At 41.1% G+C, this 16,079-nt stretch overlaps 1 protein-coding gene across 1 annotated transcript in view; it reads right to left on the minus strand.

Moving 5' to 3' along the window:
- The window catches only part of nt5dc1 (5'-nucleotidase domain containing 1), a 98,223-nt gene that overhangs the window by 20,212 nt on the left and 61,932 nt on the right, over positions 1-16,079 (minus strand). Inside the window, exons 8-9 of the mRNA XM_079255593.1 lie at positions 11,404-11,501; positions 1,918-2,039 (exon numbers count right to left, since the gene is read on the minus strand). Of these exons, the coding sequence (XP_079111719.1) occupies positions 1,918-2,039; positions 11,404-11,501 (220 nt within the window). The remainder of the gene's footprint in view (positions 1-1,917; positions 2,040-11,403; positions 11,502-16,079) is intronic.

The following is a 16,079-nucleotide window of genomic DNA, read 5'->3' on the forward strand; positions in this document are numbered from 1 at the left end:
GAAGTCCAGGACCTGAAGCGGCCGTGGTCCAGCTTCAGGTCCTGGACTAGACAAGTTCTCTCTTTCCTAGAACAGGATGAACCCAGTGCCTCTTTTTTTCTTTCCTTTTGCAACATCAGCACCATGTTGTCGCTTGATGTTAAATCCATGTTTGTTTTCACCATCTTCTCCGTTGTTTTTAGGATCTTTATCATTTGATCGTAATTTCACTTTGCCATTGGTGTGCGATATTTCACCTCCTAATTAGTCGCAGTTTCACGTTGTTTATTTGCATCAGTCCCAGAGTGTAAAGGCCTGAACGCTGCGATTAATCGCTAAATTTAATGCAATTAATAGGATAGTAAACATTAGGGGTGGGAAAATAGAATCGAAAAATCAAAAATCAGGATTTTTTGCTTCACAATTTTAAAATTGATTTTTTGTTAAAAAATCTATTTTTTTAAAATAAATAAAAATAATCCATTATAAAATTTTTGTCATTTTTATTGTCTTTATTGATCTTTTTACTTGTCTTCTTAGGCTTTATAGCAGTAGAATGATGGTCAGACTACTGGGTTGTTTTTTCCCTCAATGAAATCAAGAAAAATGAAAAGGTTTTGTACATTTATTTTGTTTTTATTCTACAAAAATCAGCAATTTGGAAGAATTGTGAGAATCGCAATTTAAATCGAATCGGCACCAAAAAATCGGAATGGAATCAGGACAAAAGCATATCGTCACAGCCCTAGTAAACATATACATAAATATGTAGGGTTGCATCATTTTTTCATCACCTGCAAAGTTGCCGTAAATCTTTATTCACACCAAACAAACTGAATATCTGAATATATTTCCATACAAAGTGCATGGTGAAACTATCCAAGCAGGTAACTTGAATCTTCTGTGCAGAACTCTTTAGAACTTCAATGTCAAAGTTTTTATTTGAGAATGAGCACGAGGACAGCGTGTTGGCTAACTGTGGAGGTGCTATCATGAACCTAGACTGTATGGCTGCTGACAGATCGCTGGACTGGAGCATTATAACCCAGAACACACCTATAATTGGTTCTGAGCAGCAGCAGTTCTCCTCAAAAAGTTTATTCCAGGTAAAAAATCCCCAAACTTCAGGACTGAAGGTAAAATATTCCACCAGAAGCCCACACACTAAGATAATCCTCTGTTTAAACTCTCCCTGATGCTGTAATAAACATCATAAACATGTTGTTTTGTCAACATAAAGAAGCTCCATGTCTGAAATAAAACATCCATGCAGACGTTCATCCTTCAGCTTTGTGAGCTTTACGTAAACCACTCCCACCGTACGGCTGTGAAAGAGTCTGCAAGGCAACGTTTCCACCTGGGGAATGCAGGCAATCTCTAAAAATGGCCTTTAGTCGCTGTGGAGATGGAAAAATGTAGACTGATTGAGGCTTTAACAGACCTTAGATTGTGCAGATTCAGACGCAGAAGCCATGAAAACACACGTCTCATCTGTTAAAGCAGTCAACCTGCCAGAGGACAGAGGAGGAGTGTGTGTAGCAGAGGCTGCAACAAGCCGCAGTGATCAGAGATTACAGCTCTGACTCAGCTGGGTTTGTTATCTGAGCGCGGGCCTCGTCAGAAGGACGCTTCCAGAACATTTAGCTTCTATATGAACAAACAAATCAACAAGAAGAAGTTTGTCATTCCTGTCAGAAGACAAGTCTGTTGTATCAGCGAGCTCCCAGCATGCTGGTGCCCAGTTATCCCGTCAGTCACACCCAGAGCCACGTTCCTCCTCCTCATCACACCGGTGTGAATCTGCTTCAGCTGATTTATCATGAAGGCCTCATCTCTTTCAGGCTCTGCCAAAAGCTGCAGATGTAGTCCAGCTCAAAGCCAGCTGGAGGCTCTCCGTCTGCAGAGCTCTAGCTGCCTGCTCCTGTAACGTTGGCCTACCTTCGGCTCTGGTTTCCCCGTCATGGTCTTGAGCAGCTCGTGGAGATGTGGCCAGTTGCCCTGAGAGTACCAGCCCGGTTTGTCCAGCGACGGCAGGCCCTCGCTCTCCTCCACGTCGTTCACTGCAGAGGCAAAGACACAGCAGACATCACAACCACAGGACCACCAGGAAGCATCGGTCACATTCTGAACAGCGCTGCTGTATTTCCTGTAAACCCAAAGATTAGTCTGTTAAACATTTTCCAAAGAATTTCACAGTTTAAAAAAAAAAGTTACATTTTTATTAAACATTTGTTTTCTGGAAGCAGCATCGTGGAACTCGGACATTCCTTGCACTTTCACAATGACTGAATGGAATGATTTTCTCACTTGCTTTGGAAAAGATAAGCCATACACAGTTGTGCTCATATTTATTCATCCCCTTTCATTAAAGAAGGAAAAAACAGATGCCTGTAAAATAAGCTGAAATTGACTAAAGTAATAATAAATAAAAAAATTTATGAAAATCATTACATTATTTTCTAATTCTGGTTCAATAGAAGTTTTTTTTTTTAAAAAAAGCAAACAAATAAGATAATTTATTACATATTCCATCAGTCATAAAGTAATATTTAGTTGAACAATGCTTTAATGTTTCCGCTCCAGTCAGGTGTTTTCTGTTCCTCTCAGTCAGACTTCTGCACCTGTTGACAGGTATTTTGTCCCACTGTTCAACAGAAAAGTCTCTCATTTGTCCAGGACCAATTTGTTTGGTTTTTTTTCTTTCTTCAACTCAATTAAATGAAAAAATAGTGTCTTATATAACTAAATTATATTTTTGCAAATTGTTAGTTATTGTTCCTTTTTAAAGTCTCCAGTTATTTGAGTGACTGTTGTAAATTCAGCTTTTCTTTAATGAAAGGGGATGAATACATATGAGCACAACTGTAACTGGGAACTGACTGGACCGGTTTAATGAAATATGGACTCTCTTTTATAACTTTCTGGAGAAGAATAATATCTTTGTTGACGGAGGGTTGGATGATATAGATTAAGAGAATTATCTTTTATTAATATTTTTATATGTGCCTTGTTTATGTTGTGTTTTCTGTTTCTGTTCTTTGTCAATGTTGTCTATATAAGAAAATCTTAATTAAAACGGAAAAAAAAAAAGACTATTTCCATATAACCTGCATTTAGGATCTGATTTTCCAAAAATGACTGACACTGAAAACACGGAGCACAAAAACACGATCCAACTCGTGAAATCTCCTGATGATGTCATAAAGATTTTGGTTTTACTGAGAGGAAAGTCTCTAAATGTTAAAGTTCAGACAATGTGTTGATGTTAATAAAACCCACAAAAAATACTGGATCCATTTTAAGTGGAAGACGTAGATTCAGCTGTGTCTCCCTGATGAACACGAAGTTCTCAGCATCTCCGCCTCCTCAGGAGAAACCAGGACATCTGAGTTCCCATGAGAATCATTTCATGGCTTAAAAAAAGAGTCAATACGGTTGTCAACATCAGAAATACTCGGCTGTCTAAACACCATCCCATACCACGGAAACAGAATCATGATGGGTTTTTTTCCTGCCCAACCCCACCAGCATCACCATGGAGACACATTCACACACACACACAGACTTGCGAGACAATAGTTTTGTGTTGTTAGGCGGAGAAGCAGCTGCATGAGCTACTGCTGTGCTATCTACTGCTAACTGCTGTGCTAACGCTAACATTTAGCATTAAATAAAGCAAAGCAACAACAAATACGAGCGAATGATTTAAAACATGAGGCCAGAAATCCAGAAAGCCCCTGCAACAACAGACAGACGCTTAGGATTTACTGTTCTGGATCAGCAGACCCAGTCTGCCTGGAAAACCTTCAGTCTCAGTCCAGTTCCACGTTTGTTAACTCAATAATAAGTTCTGTAGCAATCATGCTAACCTACTGATAAAATCTGCAATAAATATAAATTATTATTAACAGTATTTAGACCTTGCTGGTCTAAAAACATGTTGATGAGTTTTCTGAGGAAACTTAACATCTTTATAAAGAACTGAAGAAGATCTTTAGGAAGGTTTTGGTGATGACCCGACTCGGCTTGACGAATACTTGGGACAAAAGTTTCTGAAATGTTTTGTTTAAATGTGGAAATCTCCTCGGATGAACCTTCACGTTGGCACATTAACAAAAACACATTTCTTCCTAGAACTTAATGAATTCTGATGACAGCATTTTTTGCTTTTGGGTGCTCCACCTCTAAACAGACATCTTGACACCTGGGCTTAAATCCAGCAGGTAAAACCAGACATGTTCAAACCGCTTCCCATCGCTCCAGTCTGACTGCAACATCCATCATGTGTCAGACCTCACATTCAGCCTCTGAAAAGGTCTGAGCCTGTGTTCAACGTGGAGTCTGACTGAACCCCGCGAGCTCGGGAGCAACGGCGAAGGATTTTCCTCTGGTTGGAAATGAAACGAATCGATCCGAACACAGAGCAGTGTCTCCTGGGAAACCGTTGAGACTAACGGGCGTGCAACAACACGAACGCCAGAGAGACATGAGCAGAAACAACAAACTGGTCGCCGCTCAAACTGTCAAAATGACACCAAGAAAAAACTGGTTCAAACCAGACCGAAGAGCTCGCAGGTTGGCTTCAGTCCTGGAATCTGCTGATGGGCCGTCCTGCAGCAGAATCTGCCGTCAGGGACCACGTCTAGACCACATTTAGATCAGCAGTCCAAGTCCTGTGGTTTGGTGAGACCAGTTCTGGTCTAGGTCCTGTGGTCTGGTGAGACCAGTTCTGGTCCAAGTCCTGTGGTCTGGTGAGACCAGTTCTGGTCCAAGTCCTGTGGTCTGGTGAGACCAGTTCTGGTCCAGGTCCTGTGGTTTAGTGAGACCAGTTCTAGTCCAGGTCCTGTGGTTTAGTGAGACCAGTTCTGGCCCAGGTCCTATGGTTTAGTGAGACCAGTTTTGGTCCAGGTCCTGTGGTTTAGTGGGAACAGTCTTAGTCCAGGTCCTGTGGTTTAGTGAGACCAGTTCTGGACCAGGTCCTGTGGTTTAGTGAGACCAGTTCTGGTCCAGGTCCTGTGGTTTAGTGAGACCAGTTCTGGTCCAGGTCCTATGGTTTAGTGAGACCAGTTCTGGTCCAGGTCCTGTGGTTTAGTGGGACCAGTTCTAGTCCAGGTCCTGTGGTTTAGTGAGACCAGTTCTGGTCCAGGTCCTGTGGTTTAGTGGAACCAGTTCTGGTCCAGGTCCTGTGGTTTAGGAGACCAGTTCTGGTCCAGGTCTCTGGAGGCCTCTTGGCTCTGCAGCCCATTCAGGTCTGCAAGTTTAGACCACCAGACTTCAGGTTCAAGCTGAGGTTAAATCTGCCAGAAAAACAGAGGCAGACCAGCATGAAAGACCAGAGCTGAGTTCCTGCACACACACACAAACACACACACACACACACACACACACACACAGCTGTGAGAGACAGGAATGAGTGGTATGAAACCTGCAAACGGCAGAGCAGCAGCACCTTTAAAAACGTCCTCCTGTGAAGAAGTCCGGTCTCAAACTAGTCCTGGTTCTGGATCAGTCTGTGCTCGATGAGCTGGACTCGGACCGATCTGTGGCGGTCTTACCGCCCGACGTCCTGATTATACAAACAATTTCACCTTTTATGCTTAATTTAACATCTTGAAGATGAAATTTGACGAACTTCCTCCACTAGGGGGCGTCAGTCCCAATAGACTCCAATCTTAACAGGACCAACTTCACATGTTTAGGTTTAATAGGTGAGGTTTACCTTCACGACAACTGTTAAGGTGTGTGTGAGTGTGTGAGTTCATTTCATTGACAGGTACCTGATCTCCCGCTGCAAGAAGGCAGAGTGTTGGACAACTATGGTTTTTATCTGCTAACAGCGCGCCTTAGCTCAGTTAGCTCGTAGCTACAGGCAGGTTGGTGTTTGATGGCTGTCAATCATCCACCCCCACGCTCACAGCCCTCCTCTCAGCTCCACATCTTTTCCCATTTTTGTATTATCTGGCTGGTTTAGAACCTTAGCTGTTTAGAAACCTACAGACGAGGCCACGCAGGCTCCGTCTATCTCTTTACATACAGCCTGTGGTTAAAACAGTATCCTTCTTATTAATGGTGTAATCTGAAACCATCAGGCTGATCAATGTTTCTTAATTTAATGGAAACATCTGAAATGGTAAAAAATGCAAGCTGAAAATGAAAGTCAAGTTTAACTGTGAAAACAAAATGGATGAAAAAAAATCTGATGTTTGTATTAATTTGAATTTCAATAAGTTTTTTTGTGCATTTCTAAATAAACTTTAATAATAAATTTGCAGAGCTATATTTTATTTCTGTTTCCTGATGCCTTCAGGATCCTGCGTTCTGTTGTCGCTCCTGATTCCATCCCCACCAGGGGCCAAAAAACACTGAAAAACTACTGAAAAACTAGAAATGTGAAAATGTGAGATAAATGTTTAGACCTTTATTGTGAAGATCTGAATCTGAAAACACAAAATCTGAAACTTAAAGGGAAAAAAAAAGCATCTCATCTCTAAAAAGAAAATCAAATTCAGACGGAAATGTGAGAATTATTCGCCTCGGCAGTAATTCAGGACACTGGGCCAGAACTTATAACAACTCAGCTGCTGAAATCAAATGCTCTTTGTCCTTTTACTGGATAATCCCAGTTGCTCCAGTGCTTCACCTGCCAGGACATTATCACTGCATTCTAACACTATCAACATCCACAAGACGTCATGCAGCTAATCTCCTGTCATCACCGGTATCTCAGGAAATGCAGTGGGAACATTCACATCAGCCTTTTTGATCTGAATCGGTCTTTTTACTCGGAAAGTCGGTTCTTTTGAGCAGTATACTTGCATAAGACACAATAAAAACCCAAAACAGCCATAGTTTTGTCTCCATGTTTAACTCGCGGGTGGAGGAAACAGAGTTTTCTTCTTCACGTGGGTCTTGTCCTCTCTTCTGCTAAATACTAGTGCAGCGCCACCTCTGGTGGGAATGGGGATATGTTATTGTAATGGTTTGACTGGTTTGACCAAAGTGCAGCGTGAACGTGATCTCGCCCCTCATCAGGATAGTCTTGTAGACTATCCTGATGTGAATGCACCCAGGGATGGATATCTCACCGGAAAGGTAATCTACAAAAGTTTTCCAGACTTTTACATCTAGTCCAGGAAGTTTACAAACCACAACATGTAGTGTTTATTCAGAGACTATGTGGTAAATCCACAGAGGTCCATGGTAACGCCGTTATTTATCACATTTCCATTCTTAAAAATCACTATTTTCACTCTATTTTCACCTGGAAATGATGAATAACTACTTCCTGTCAAAAATTCCACCAATCAGAGAGCTTCAACTGACGTAGTGTCCAATCAGGAGCAGCCAAAGATCAACAAGTCATGAGAAAAGCAGAAAAATAATGATCCTCTATGGCTGGAATAAAGCCAAGAAGACGTTGGTGATGCAGCTGAGGTGGAGGTGCTTTAGTGAGGATAGCAGGTAGATAATAGCAGGAAGAATTGGAAATGAGGAAAACACGAACCAAACTGCTTGGAGTTTTAAGGGTTAAGAGAAGTGGAATATATGTTTTATGAGCTGATAATCAGCATGAATGTGCCTGCCTGCTGTTTAAAGTTCTAAATAGACTTTATTGACTCCTAAATAAAAGAGAAAATATGAAGAGTTAAGAGAAATACTTGCAGATTAAAAAGAACAGAGGAGGAACAGATGCTGCCGCTTTTATTGCCAATGCGGCAAAGCTGAGGAAAAGGAGGATATGTGGGTGGGTGGATGGTGTTGACTTCACACATAATGCATCCCCTGTGTTGGCAGCGACGCGGTCCAGATGAGACGAGCATTCCTGCAGGCCTCGCCCTGCCAGAACACACCTTCACCTGCAGCATCCAACATCAGATGCCTGGGAGAACAAAGCTGGGCGGGAAGCCCGGGAAGGTAACTGGAGGACGGGGATCTGAGCCGCCAACGTCAGAGGCTAATAGTGATCGCACTAACAAGTGTCTGAAGTCCTCGCGTTAAACTCCAGTTCTTCACGGAAATTATGAAATAACAGAAGAGTCTGGATACAGGTGTTGAGGTGCAAAGATATTTTCAGTTGAAAAAATGTCCTTTACATTAAGCACATGTGTTTTAACTGGTGTTTACTCTGATACTGTGCACATTTGGCAACAGGAAACGGATTATAAATGATAATATAGGGAATGTAATGCTGTACAGAAGATGCTCATCCACAGAGATGCAGCAAAGTTGTTATAGAAACATTTTATTGAATCCTTTATTGAATCTCCTCCTGCTTGTAGCGGTCCATCTTCCTCATGACGCTCCTCAGGCAGCCTGTCTGAATCCACCTGCAAGCTCGCTTCATATGCTGCCTGTCAGAAGCCAGGTGTGTGTGGAGAGGTCTTTCAGGATCCTAGAGACCAGGTGGAGGTCCGTCTTTCAGGATCCTAGAGACCAGATGGAGGTCCGTCTTTCAGGATCCTAGAGACCAGGTGGAGGTCCGTCTTTCAGGATCCTAGAGACCAGATGGAGGTCCGTCTTTCAGGATCCTAGAGACCAGGTGGAGGTCCGTCTTTCAGGATCCTAGAGACCAGATGGAGGTCCGTCTTTCAGGATCCTAGAGACCAGGTGGAGGTCCGTCTTTCAGGATCCTGGAGACCAGGTGGAGGTCCGTCTTTCAGGATCCTAGAGACCAGGTGGAGGTCCGTCTTCCTAAATGGTCTGGAAGGAGGTGAAGTACATCCACCGTCCTCCACAACATCTGCATGAGCAGCGGTGACCTTCTGGAGCCAGATGATGATGAAGATGTCAGGAGGGCAGCTGGGGAACAACCAGAAGGAGAACCAGCAGCGTCTCCAGGAAGCGTCTGTGAGACTGATGAGAGGCAGAGGATGGCAATGATGTGTTACTCCCCAGATCATGATTGCATTTATATCTAAACAATAAATAATTTGGCGAATGGGAAACAAATTGTGTGTCTATGTATATATATATATATATATATATATATATAAAATGAAGATCTACAATGAACTTCTCTTTACATTTTTCTAATATAATTAAATATTTTGTAATGATTAATTTATTACCATACACAAAACACACGAAACATTCGGTAAATATTACATGACACCAACTACAACGTAAACACACACACACACACACACACACACACACACACACACACACACACACACACACACACACACACACACACACACACACACACACACACACACACTCACTCGCTCACTCGATCAATTTTCAATCAGGGACAGACGAGGTGGAGCCATGCAGAAGAAAGTTACACACCTCACACTTTGCACTCTAATAATCAAACCAACTAAATTCACTACTATGTTTATTTTATATCTATAATTTCTCGTTCAGTCTTAGCAGATCAGATCTGACGATACGATGCAGATTTATGGCATCAGTGGTAACCATAGTAAAGGACCGCTCTCTAAAAACTGGCGCTATATCGGTATTAATAGTTTACGTTATAAACAGCACAATGCTTCATCTGGACGTTCAACAAGGATCAATGAACATACAGAACCTATAACATTCATCACTTAAAACACATATATCCTGTATACGTCCACTACAGCGGATAAAAACTGCTAACTGTGTGCTAACCTACGGTGCTAACCACTGAGTCTGACAAATGGTCAGATCCATAACTGTCGTCAGGGATAGATTAGCAGGTTGCAGTATACATCACAATCATAACGGAATAATTTAATACTTACATTTATACAAATGAATCCCCGCCTGGATCGGCGTTAAACTCCGCCATTATTTACCTGGTAAACTGATGGAAAGTCCATCCTCTTCCGCTACGTCAGCAAAATGGCGTCGATTTAGTGCGCGAAATGTCCATCGTTCCACACTGCATTTATGGGCGGGTTTAGGGCAGCAACCAGGTACTTTCAGTGCACTGAGTTTTTGGCACAAAAGTCAAAAGTGTAAACGCACTACACACTGAAACATAGTGCGCAAGGTAGTGTTAGTGCGCTGATTGAGACAAAGCCTGTTACTTCCTGTCTGAGACTGTTGCTTCCTGTCTGGGACAGTTACTTCCTGTCTGAGACTGTTACTTCCTGTCTGAGACTGTTACTTCCTATCTGGGACTGTTACTTCCTGTCTGAGTCCTTTACTTCCTGTCTGGGACTGTTACTTCCGGTCTGAGTCCTTTACTTCCTGTTTCAGTTTGTTACTTCCTGTCTGGGACAGTTACTTCCTGTCTGGGACAGTTACTTCCTGTCTGAGACTGTTACTTCCTGTCTGGGACTGTTACTTCCTGTCTGGAACTGTTACTTCCTGTCTGGGACTGTTACTTCCTGTCTGAGTCCTTTACTTCCTGTCTGGGACTGTTGCTTCCTGTCTGAGACTGTTATTCCTGTTTCAGTTTGTTACTTCCTGTCTGGGACTGTTACTTCCTGTCTGGAACTATTACTTCCTGTCTGAGACTGTTACTTCCTGTCTGGGACTGCTACATCCTGTTTGGGACTGTAACTTCCTGTCTGGGACTGTTACTTCCTGTCTGAGTCCTTTACTTCCTGTCTGAGACTGTTACTTCCTGTCTGGGAGTGTTACTTCCTGTCTGGGACTGTTGCTTCCTGTCTGAGACTGTTACTTCCTGTCTGAGACTGTTATTCCTGTTTCAGTTTGTTACTTCCTGTCTGGGACTGTTACTTCCTGTCTGAGACTGTTACTTCCTGTCTGGGACTGTTATTCCTGTTTCAGTTTGTTACTTCCTGTCTGGGACTGTTACTTCCTGTCTGGGACTGTTACTTCCTGTCTGGGACTGTTACTTCCTGTCTGGGACTGTTACTTCCTGTCTGACACTGTTACTTCCTGTCTGACACTGTTACTTCCTGTCTGAGACTGTTACTTCCTGTTTCAGATATACATTTTTTTATTTATGTTAATATAATGTTTCATGCGTAGTTTGAAACGACACAACTTCTGAGTAAAATAATTAAAATAACCACGTTAATAAAATACTGAACCATTTTAGACTGACAGGAAATTGTAGACACTGTTTTCTTGGCAAGGAAGCTGAAAAAACAAATATAATGACGCAATTTGAAGCCAGTTCTTTTTTAACGGTTCTTTTTTTCTCAAGGACTGAACATTTTAATTCTCCATGATTTTATTATTAATAGATATTAGTATTAATATTAAATGCAATAATATGAAATATTACTAAATACGTATAGCAAATATTAGTACTTAATAACACATTTATCACTATAATAATATTAATATTTAATTTGTAAAAAAACAGCCCACAAACAACTAATAATTCAAGTAATGAATAAAGTATTGATCATTTGATTTCAGATCCTTTGTCCTGGTACTAATCTGTTTTTAGAAATACAACTACTACTACTAATTATGATAATAGTGCAGGTCTGACATTGATGAATCACGACTCACCAAGGGTCCTAAAAGGTCTCTGCTGGGGCACCAGGGAGAAGAAGCCCGGCTTCAGGGCATTTGTGATGATTATGTCAAAAAGCTCCTCAAAGTCCTTCCTGTTAACAAGCAGATAATCAACATAAGGCTTCTGTTTCAGCTGAACAGCAGCCAAACAGCAGACAGAGAGAAGTTCAGGGGAGCCTCAGTCCCAGATGATGGAACAATGAGAACTCCCTGCTGTGTGAAAAACACTGATAATGTAAACAGTCCCATTGGCTTTTGGTCAGAAGGATCAGTTATTCTGAGCTCAGGGCTGGATACAGTCTAAGGATGCCAACACAGGATTCTTTGGACCACATGAACAAGAAGGCAGTTCTTCAAAAGGGGAAAAACAAACTGCCACCAGAAAAGGTTTCTGACTAGGAACCAGTAAACCTGTTCAGGCTTAAAATATTTTACATGCAATATGACTTCTGCGACAGATGAAGATGTACTTCTGGAGTTGTCTCGTAAAGCAAGGCTGGAACACGGATTACAGGTTGTTCATGTTAATGGTACTTAATAATGATGTCCCACTGGGTTCTGGACTTTGACCAAACCTGTTTTCCCTTGGAGATCTTTAGGAAATATCAGGAAAAATGACATTTTCATTATGCGCGTTTCTAATACACCTAGAATTGTGCAAAAACTATTTATGGTAATAAAAAAAATGCTAACTGAAACACCCACATTTCCAAAAAAGTCTAAAATATGGCTGAAGAGTTGTTTTTTTTTTTTTTTTCTTTAACGGGGTAGTTTTTCTGACGTTTTGACATAGAAATATATTGCAAAAGCGTAGTGAAAAACACTTTTTTGGCATTTTCGTTTTCCCAAACGTGATGTGGGGGTCGTGACCAGTTTATTTCCGGTAAAGATGGTGCATGTGGGACACAGACAAATGTGTATTTCTAAGTTTTAGAAAATAAAATGAAGGAGAAAAGCCTAAAAAAGCTGTAGCAAATTCTCCACAGTTAATAGAAAACCATGAAATACCGCTACAGGGCTACCTTGGATAAGCCGCAATGTTAGTTAAATCTCAAGAGAGGAACGAGATTTTACAAGACTTCAGGCTAATGTGAATTAAAATGACAAAAGTAATTATATAATAAAATATCAAATAAATCATTACATTATTGTTCTAATTGGTTCAATAGAAATATTTTTTTTCTAAAAAGCAAAGAAATATGATAAAATAATATATGTTAGATCACTCATGAACTAATATTGTGTTGAAGAATCCTTTAATGTTTCCGCTCCAGTCAGGTGTTTTCTGTTCCTCCCAGTCAGACTTCTGCACCTGTTGACAGGTATTTTGTCCCACTGTTCAACAGAAAAATGCTTTAATTTGTCGCGGACCCATTTGTTTGTTTCTTCCACTCAAATGAAAAAAAGTGTCTTATTTCATTAAATTATAATTTAGCAAATTCTTAGTTATTGTTCTTTTCTTTTTTAGTTGTTCTAAATTCAGCCTTTACTTTAATGAAAGGGGATGAATACATTTGATGATTAATGTATCTATTACAACCCAGAAAACCAATCCGTTTATAAATTAAAAGCTTTTCTTTGATAAATATCCACTTGAATGACTCGTAATCCCTTCCTTTGAACCCAAAATAACTTTATGTTTGAAAAAGAAGATGGCGGTGTGCTGCAGGTATCCCTCAAACCACTGGTTCTCATAGAAGGATTTGCATAAGCATGAAGAAAGGACTGAATCCAAAAAATGGAAAAAATCCAGGTCCAGGCACTCAAAGTGGATCGAATGAAAAGCCTTTATTTAAACTGGACAAGAATCATAAGAATACACCAACGCGTATCGCCTTATGCTTTCCTCAGGGTTTTTTATTCAATCCACTTTGAGTGCTTGGACCTGGACTTTTTCCATTTTCTGGATTCAGTCCTTTCTTCATAACGTTAAGTTAGTTTGTCCCTCAAAGCCTGAGAAAGTTACCATGGAAACATACTAACTGGATGGCTTTACCTTGGTTTCCAGTTCTACTGTGAATAACCTTTTTATTTTCAATGTCTTTTATCATATCAAACAGTCCATGAAACATTAATATAACTGGCAACACTAAAGATCAGACAAAAGACAACATCCGATTCTACCGGCTGGAGAGGTCTCAGAGAAGAGATGGGAGGAAGATGAGAGAATCAGAGAATGAGGGGGTCGTATTTCAGAGGCTGAACAAAGCATATCTACAGCCGAAGACAAAATTAGCTCAGTGCAAAACAAGCTAGAAAAACTTGAAAGGAAAGCAAAGTCTCTTGAGGATAAAGTGGAGGACTTAGAATGTCGGAGTCAGCGCAGTAATGTGCGCATCACAGGACTACCAGAGAAAGAGGAAGGCTCCGAAACACGCGGGTTTCTGGAGAAATTTGAGAAATACTTAAAATAGCACCACCAACTTTGGAGAAAGCACATCGGATTACAATCAGCCAAAAGTCCGACAACATGCCAAGAACGATAGTGCTTAAATGATGTGACAATTATATTGGTTGTCAGAAATGAACATAAATTCTAAATAAAAAAAAAAAAAGAAAAAAAAAGAGAGGAGATGAAGATGATGCAGGATCAGCCGTCATTAGGGGAGGTTTCAGGGAAGAGAACAGAAACCTAATTTCTGCTGTGCAAAGGTCAATTTCTGTTTCCTATGTATGTAAATGGGAATGTCTGTTTAAAACGTTGTTATATGTCGCTGTCTTCACACTTACACCTCATCTGTTGCCATACTTTATAGGTCAGTTCATCCTCTGGAGAGGAGGGCTGAGTTTTGACTCTGGCTGGTAGCTGTAATGCACCCCATAAAGTTAACAACCATCCAGAAACACCAGAAGAAGAAGAAGAAAACCAGAAAGTTGTTATGCTGTTCAGCTGTCATATTTTGGTGCTTTTTATTTGGCAGTTTCTGAGTTGTCTTCTTCACGCTCCTCTTCTTCTCTGGTTTGTTCATTTCTCTGGTTGTGTGTAGGCTACACAACTCAACACTGCCCCAGTGATTTCCGGAGATATTCCTCTGTTTTCTGTGTCAAGCAGATAGCTAAGTCCCTTAAAATGGATCAAATTAACTCCTAAACAGCACTGGAGACAGATGCAACCGTCTGTACATCTATCTGTCTCCTTCGTCCAGCATAAATGTGTCTTCGGCTTCTTTGGTTTATGATCTTCCTTATCATTTAGAAGTTTTAAAAACGGAATCATGTAACAAAGTCTAAGTTCAGTAGCAGAAAAATGTAACCCATCATTAAAAACTGTGTTTCCAGTGGTATCTGAAGACTTTCGCCGTCCACATACATGGCAGCCGCCACTATTTTTACTACACAGTCTCTGAAGGGACAAATAAGCTTTGACACTGCAGTGGCGGTCTAGGAGCTTGAGCACCATTTGGGATAAGTAATGTCTGAAAAGCACCATATATAAAGACGGTATACATATAGTTACCTGAAGTGCAGACTTGGCTGCACCTTAGGGTACTGTAGGTAATGGAAGAAATTTGGCCACTGATGCACACCTTACATTCACAACTGTGCTATGCCAAGTGGCAACCTCCGGCAGTAAAAAGTGAAGCCCATGCGGAAGTGAAAAAAACTGCAGTTCCCCCTTCATCCACTAGAGGCTGCAAAACAGAGCGAATCCCCATAGACTCCCATGTTAAAAAGACCAACTTCACAGCAGAAATAAACATGTTTACAGCAGGAATAAACATGTTTACAGCAGGAATAAACATGTTTACAGCAGAAATAAACATGTTTACAGCAGGAATAAACATGTTTACAGCAGGAATAAACATGTTTACAGCAGGAATAAACATGTTTACAGCAGGAATAAACATGTTTACAGCAGAAATAAACATGTTTACAGCAGGAATAAACATGTTTACAGCAGAAATAAATGCGTTTACAGCAGAAATAAACATGTTTACAGCAGAAATAAACATGTTTACAGCCTGGTTCAAAAATCCATTTTCAGTTTAATAGGTCAGGTTTACCTTCATGACAACTGTGGGGGGAGGGAATTTTTTTCTAACTCGCCCGTTTAAAAGTAATTTAATCTCGAAATTCGGCAAATCTAGGGGCGTGTTCTGTGCGGCCCATGCTTCGGCACCCGCCGGGCCGGCGTGCCGTCGCCCTGTGCTACCCGGTGCCCCTGCCTCGTGGCGCCTGCCCGGAGGCTTCCACTGCTCTGGGCTCGGGGGACGGAGGCTCTCTCTGCTTTGCCTGCCCGGGCTCTGTGCGCGGTGGGCTTGCCGGGCCCTGGGGGCCTTGGTTTCCTCCCCTACATCTCGGGTCGTGGTCGTGCTCCCCTACAAGCACTCAGCTGATCTTTGATTGCATGATCACAGGTTGAACAGTCACACGTGCACGCCCACAAAGCGCTCATCTTCCCATCTGCTTCCTACTAAATGTTGCTGATGACTCTCTGTAGGTATGTTTAATAACGGTTGGTATTGTAATTGTTATTTTATTAATTCATTTTCTTTTTTTACTTTTATTTTTCTTTTTTTTGGTCTGTTTTTGAATATTGTCACTATCCTACTTATGTCTTGTATTTTTTCACTACTTTATATTGTTTTGCAAATACTGTAACTTTAGCAGCTTAGACACGCCTTTCTTTTCTCTGTCTCTTTTTCCTCCTTTCATTTCCTCTTTTTTCC

Source organism: Telmatherina bonti (genome assembly GCF_933228915.1).
Source record: "Telmatherina bonti genome assembly, chromosome: 16".
NCBI lineage: Eukaryota > Metazoa > Chordata > Actinopteri > Atheriniformes > Telmatherinidae > Telmatherina > Telmatherina bonti.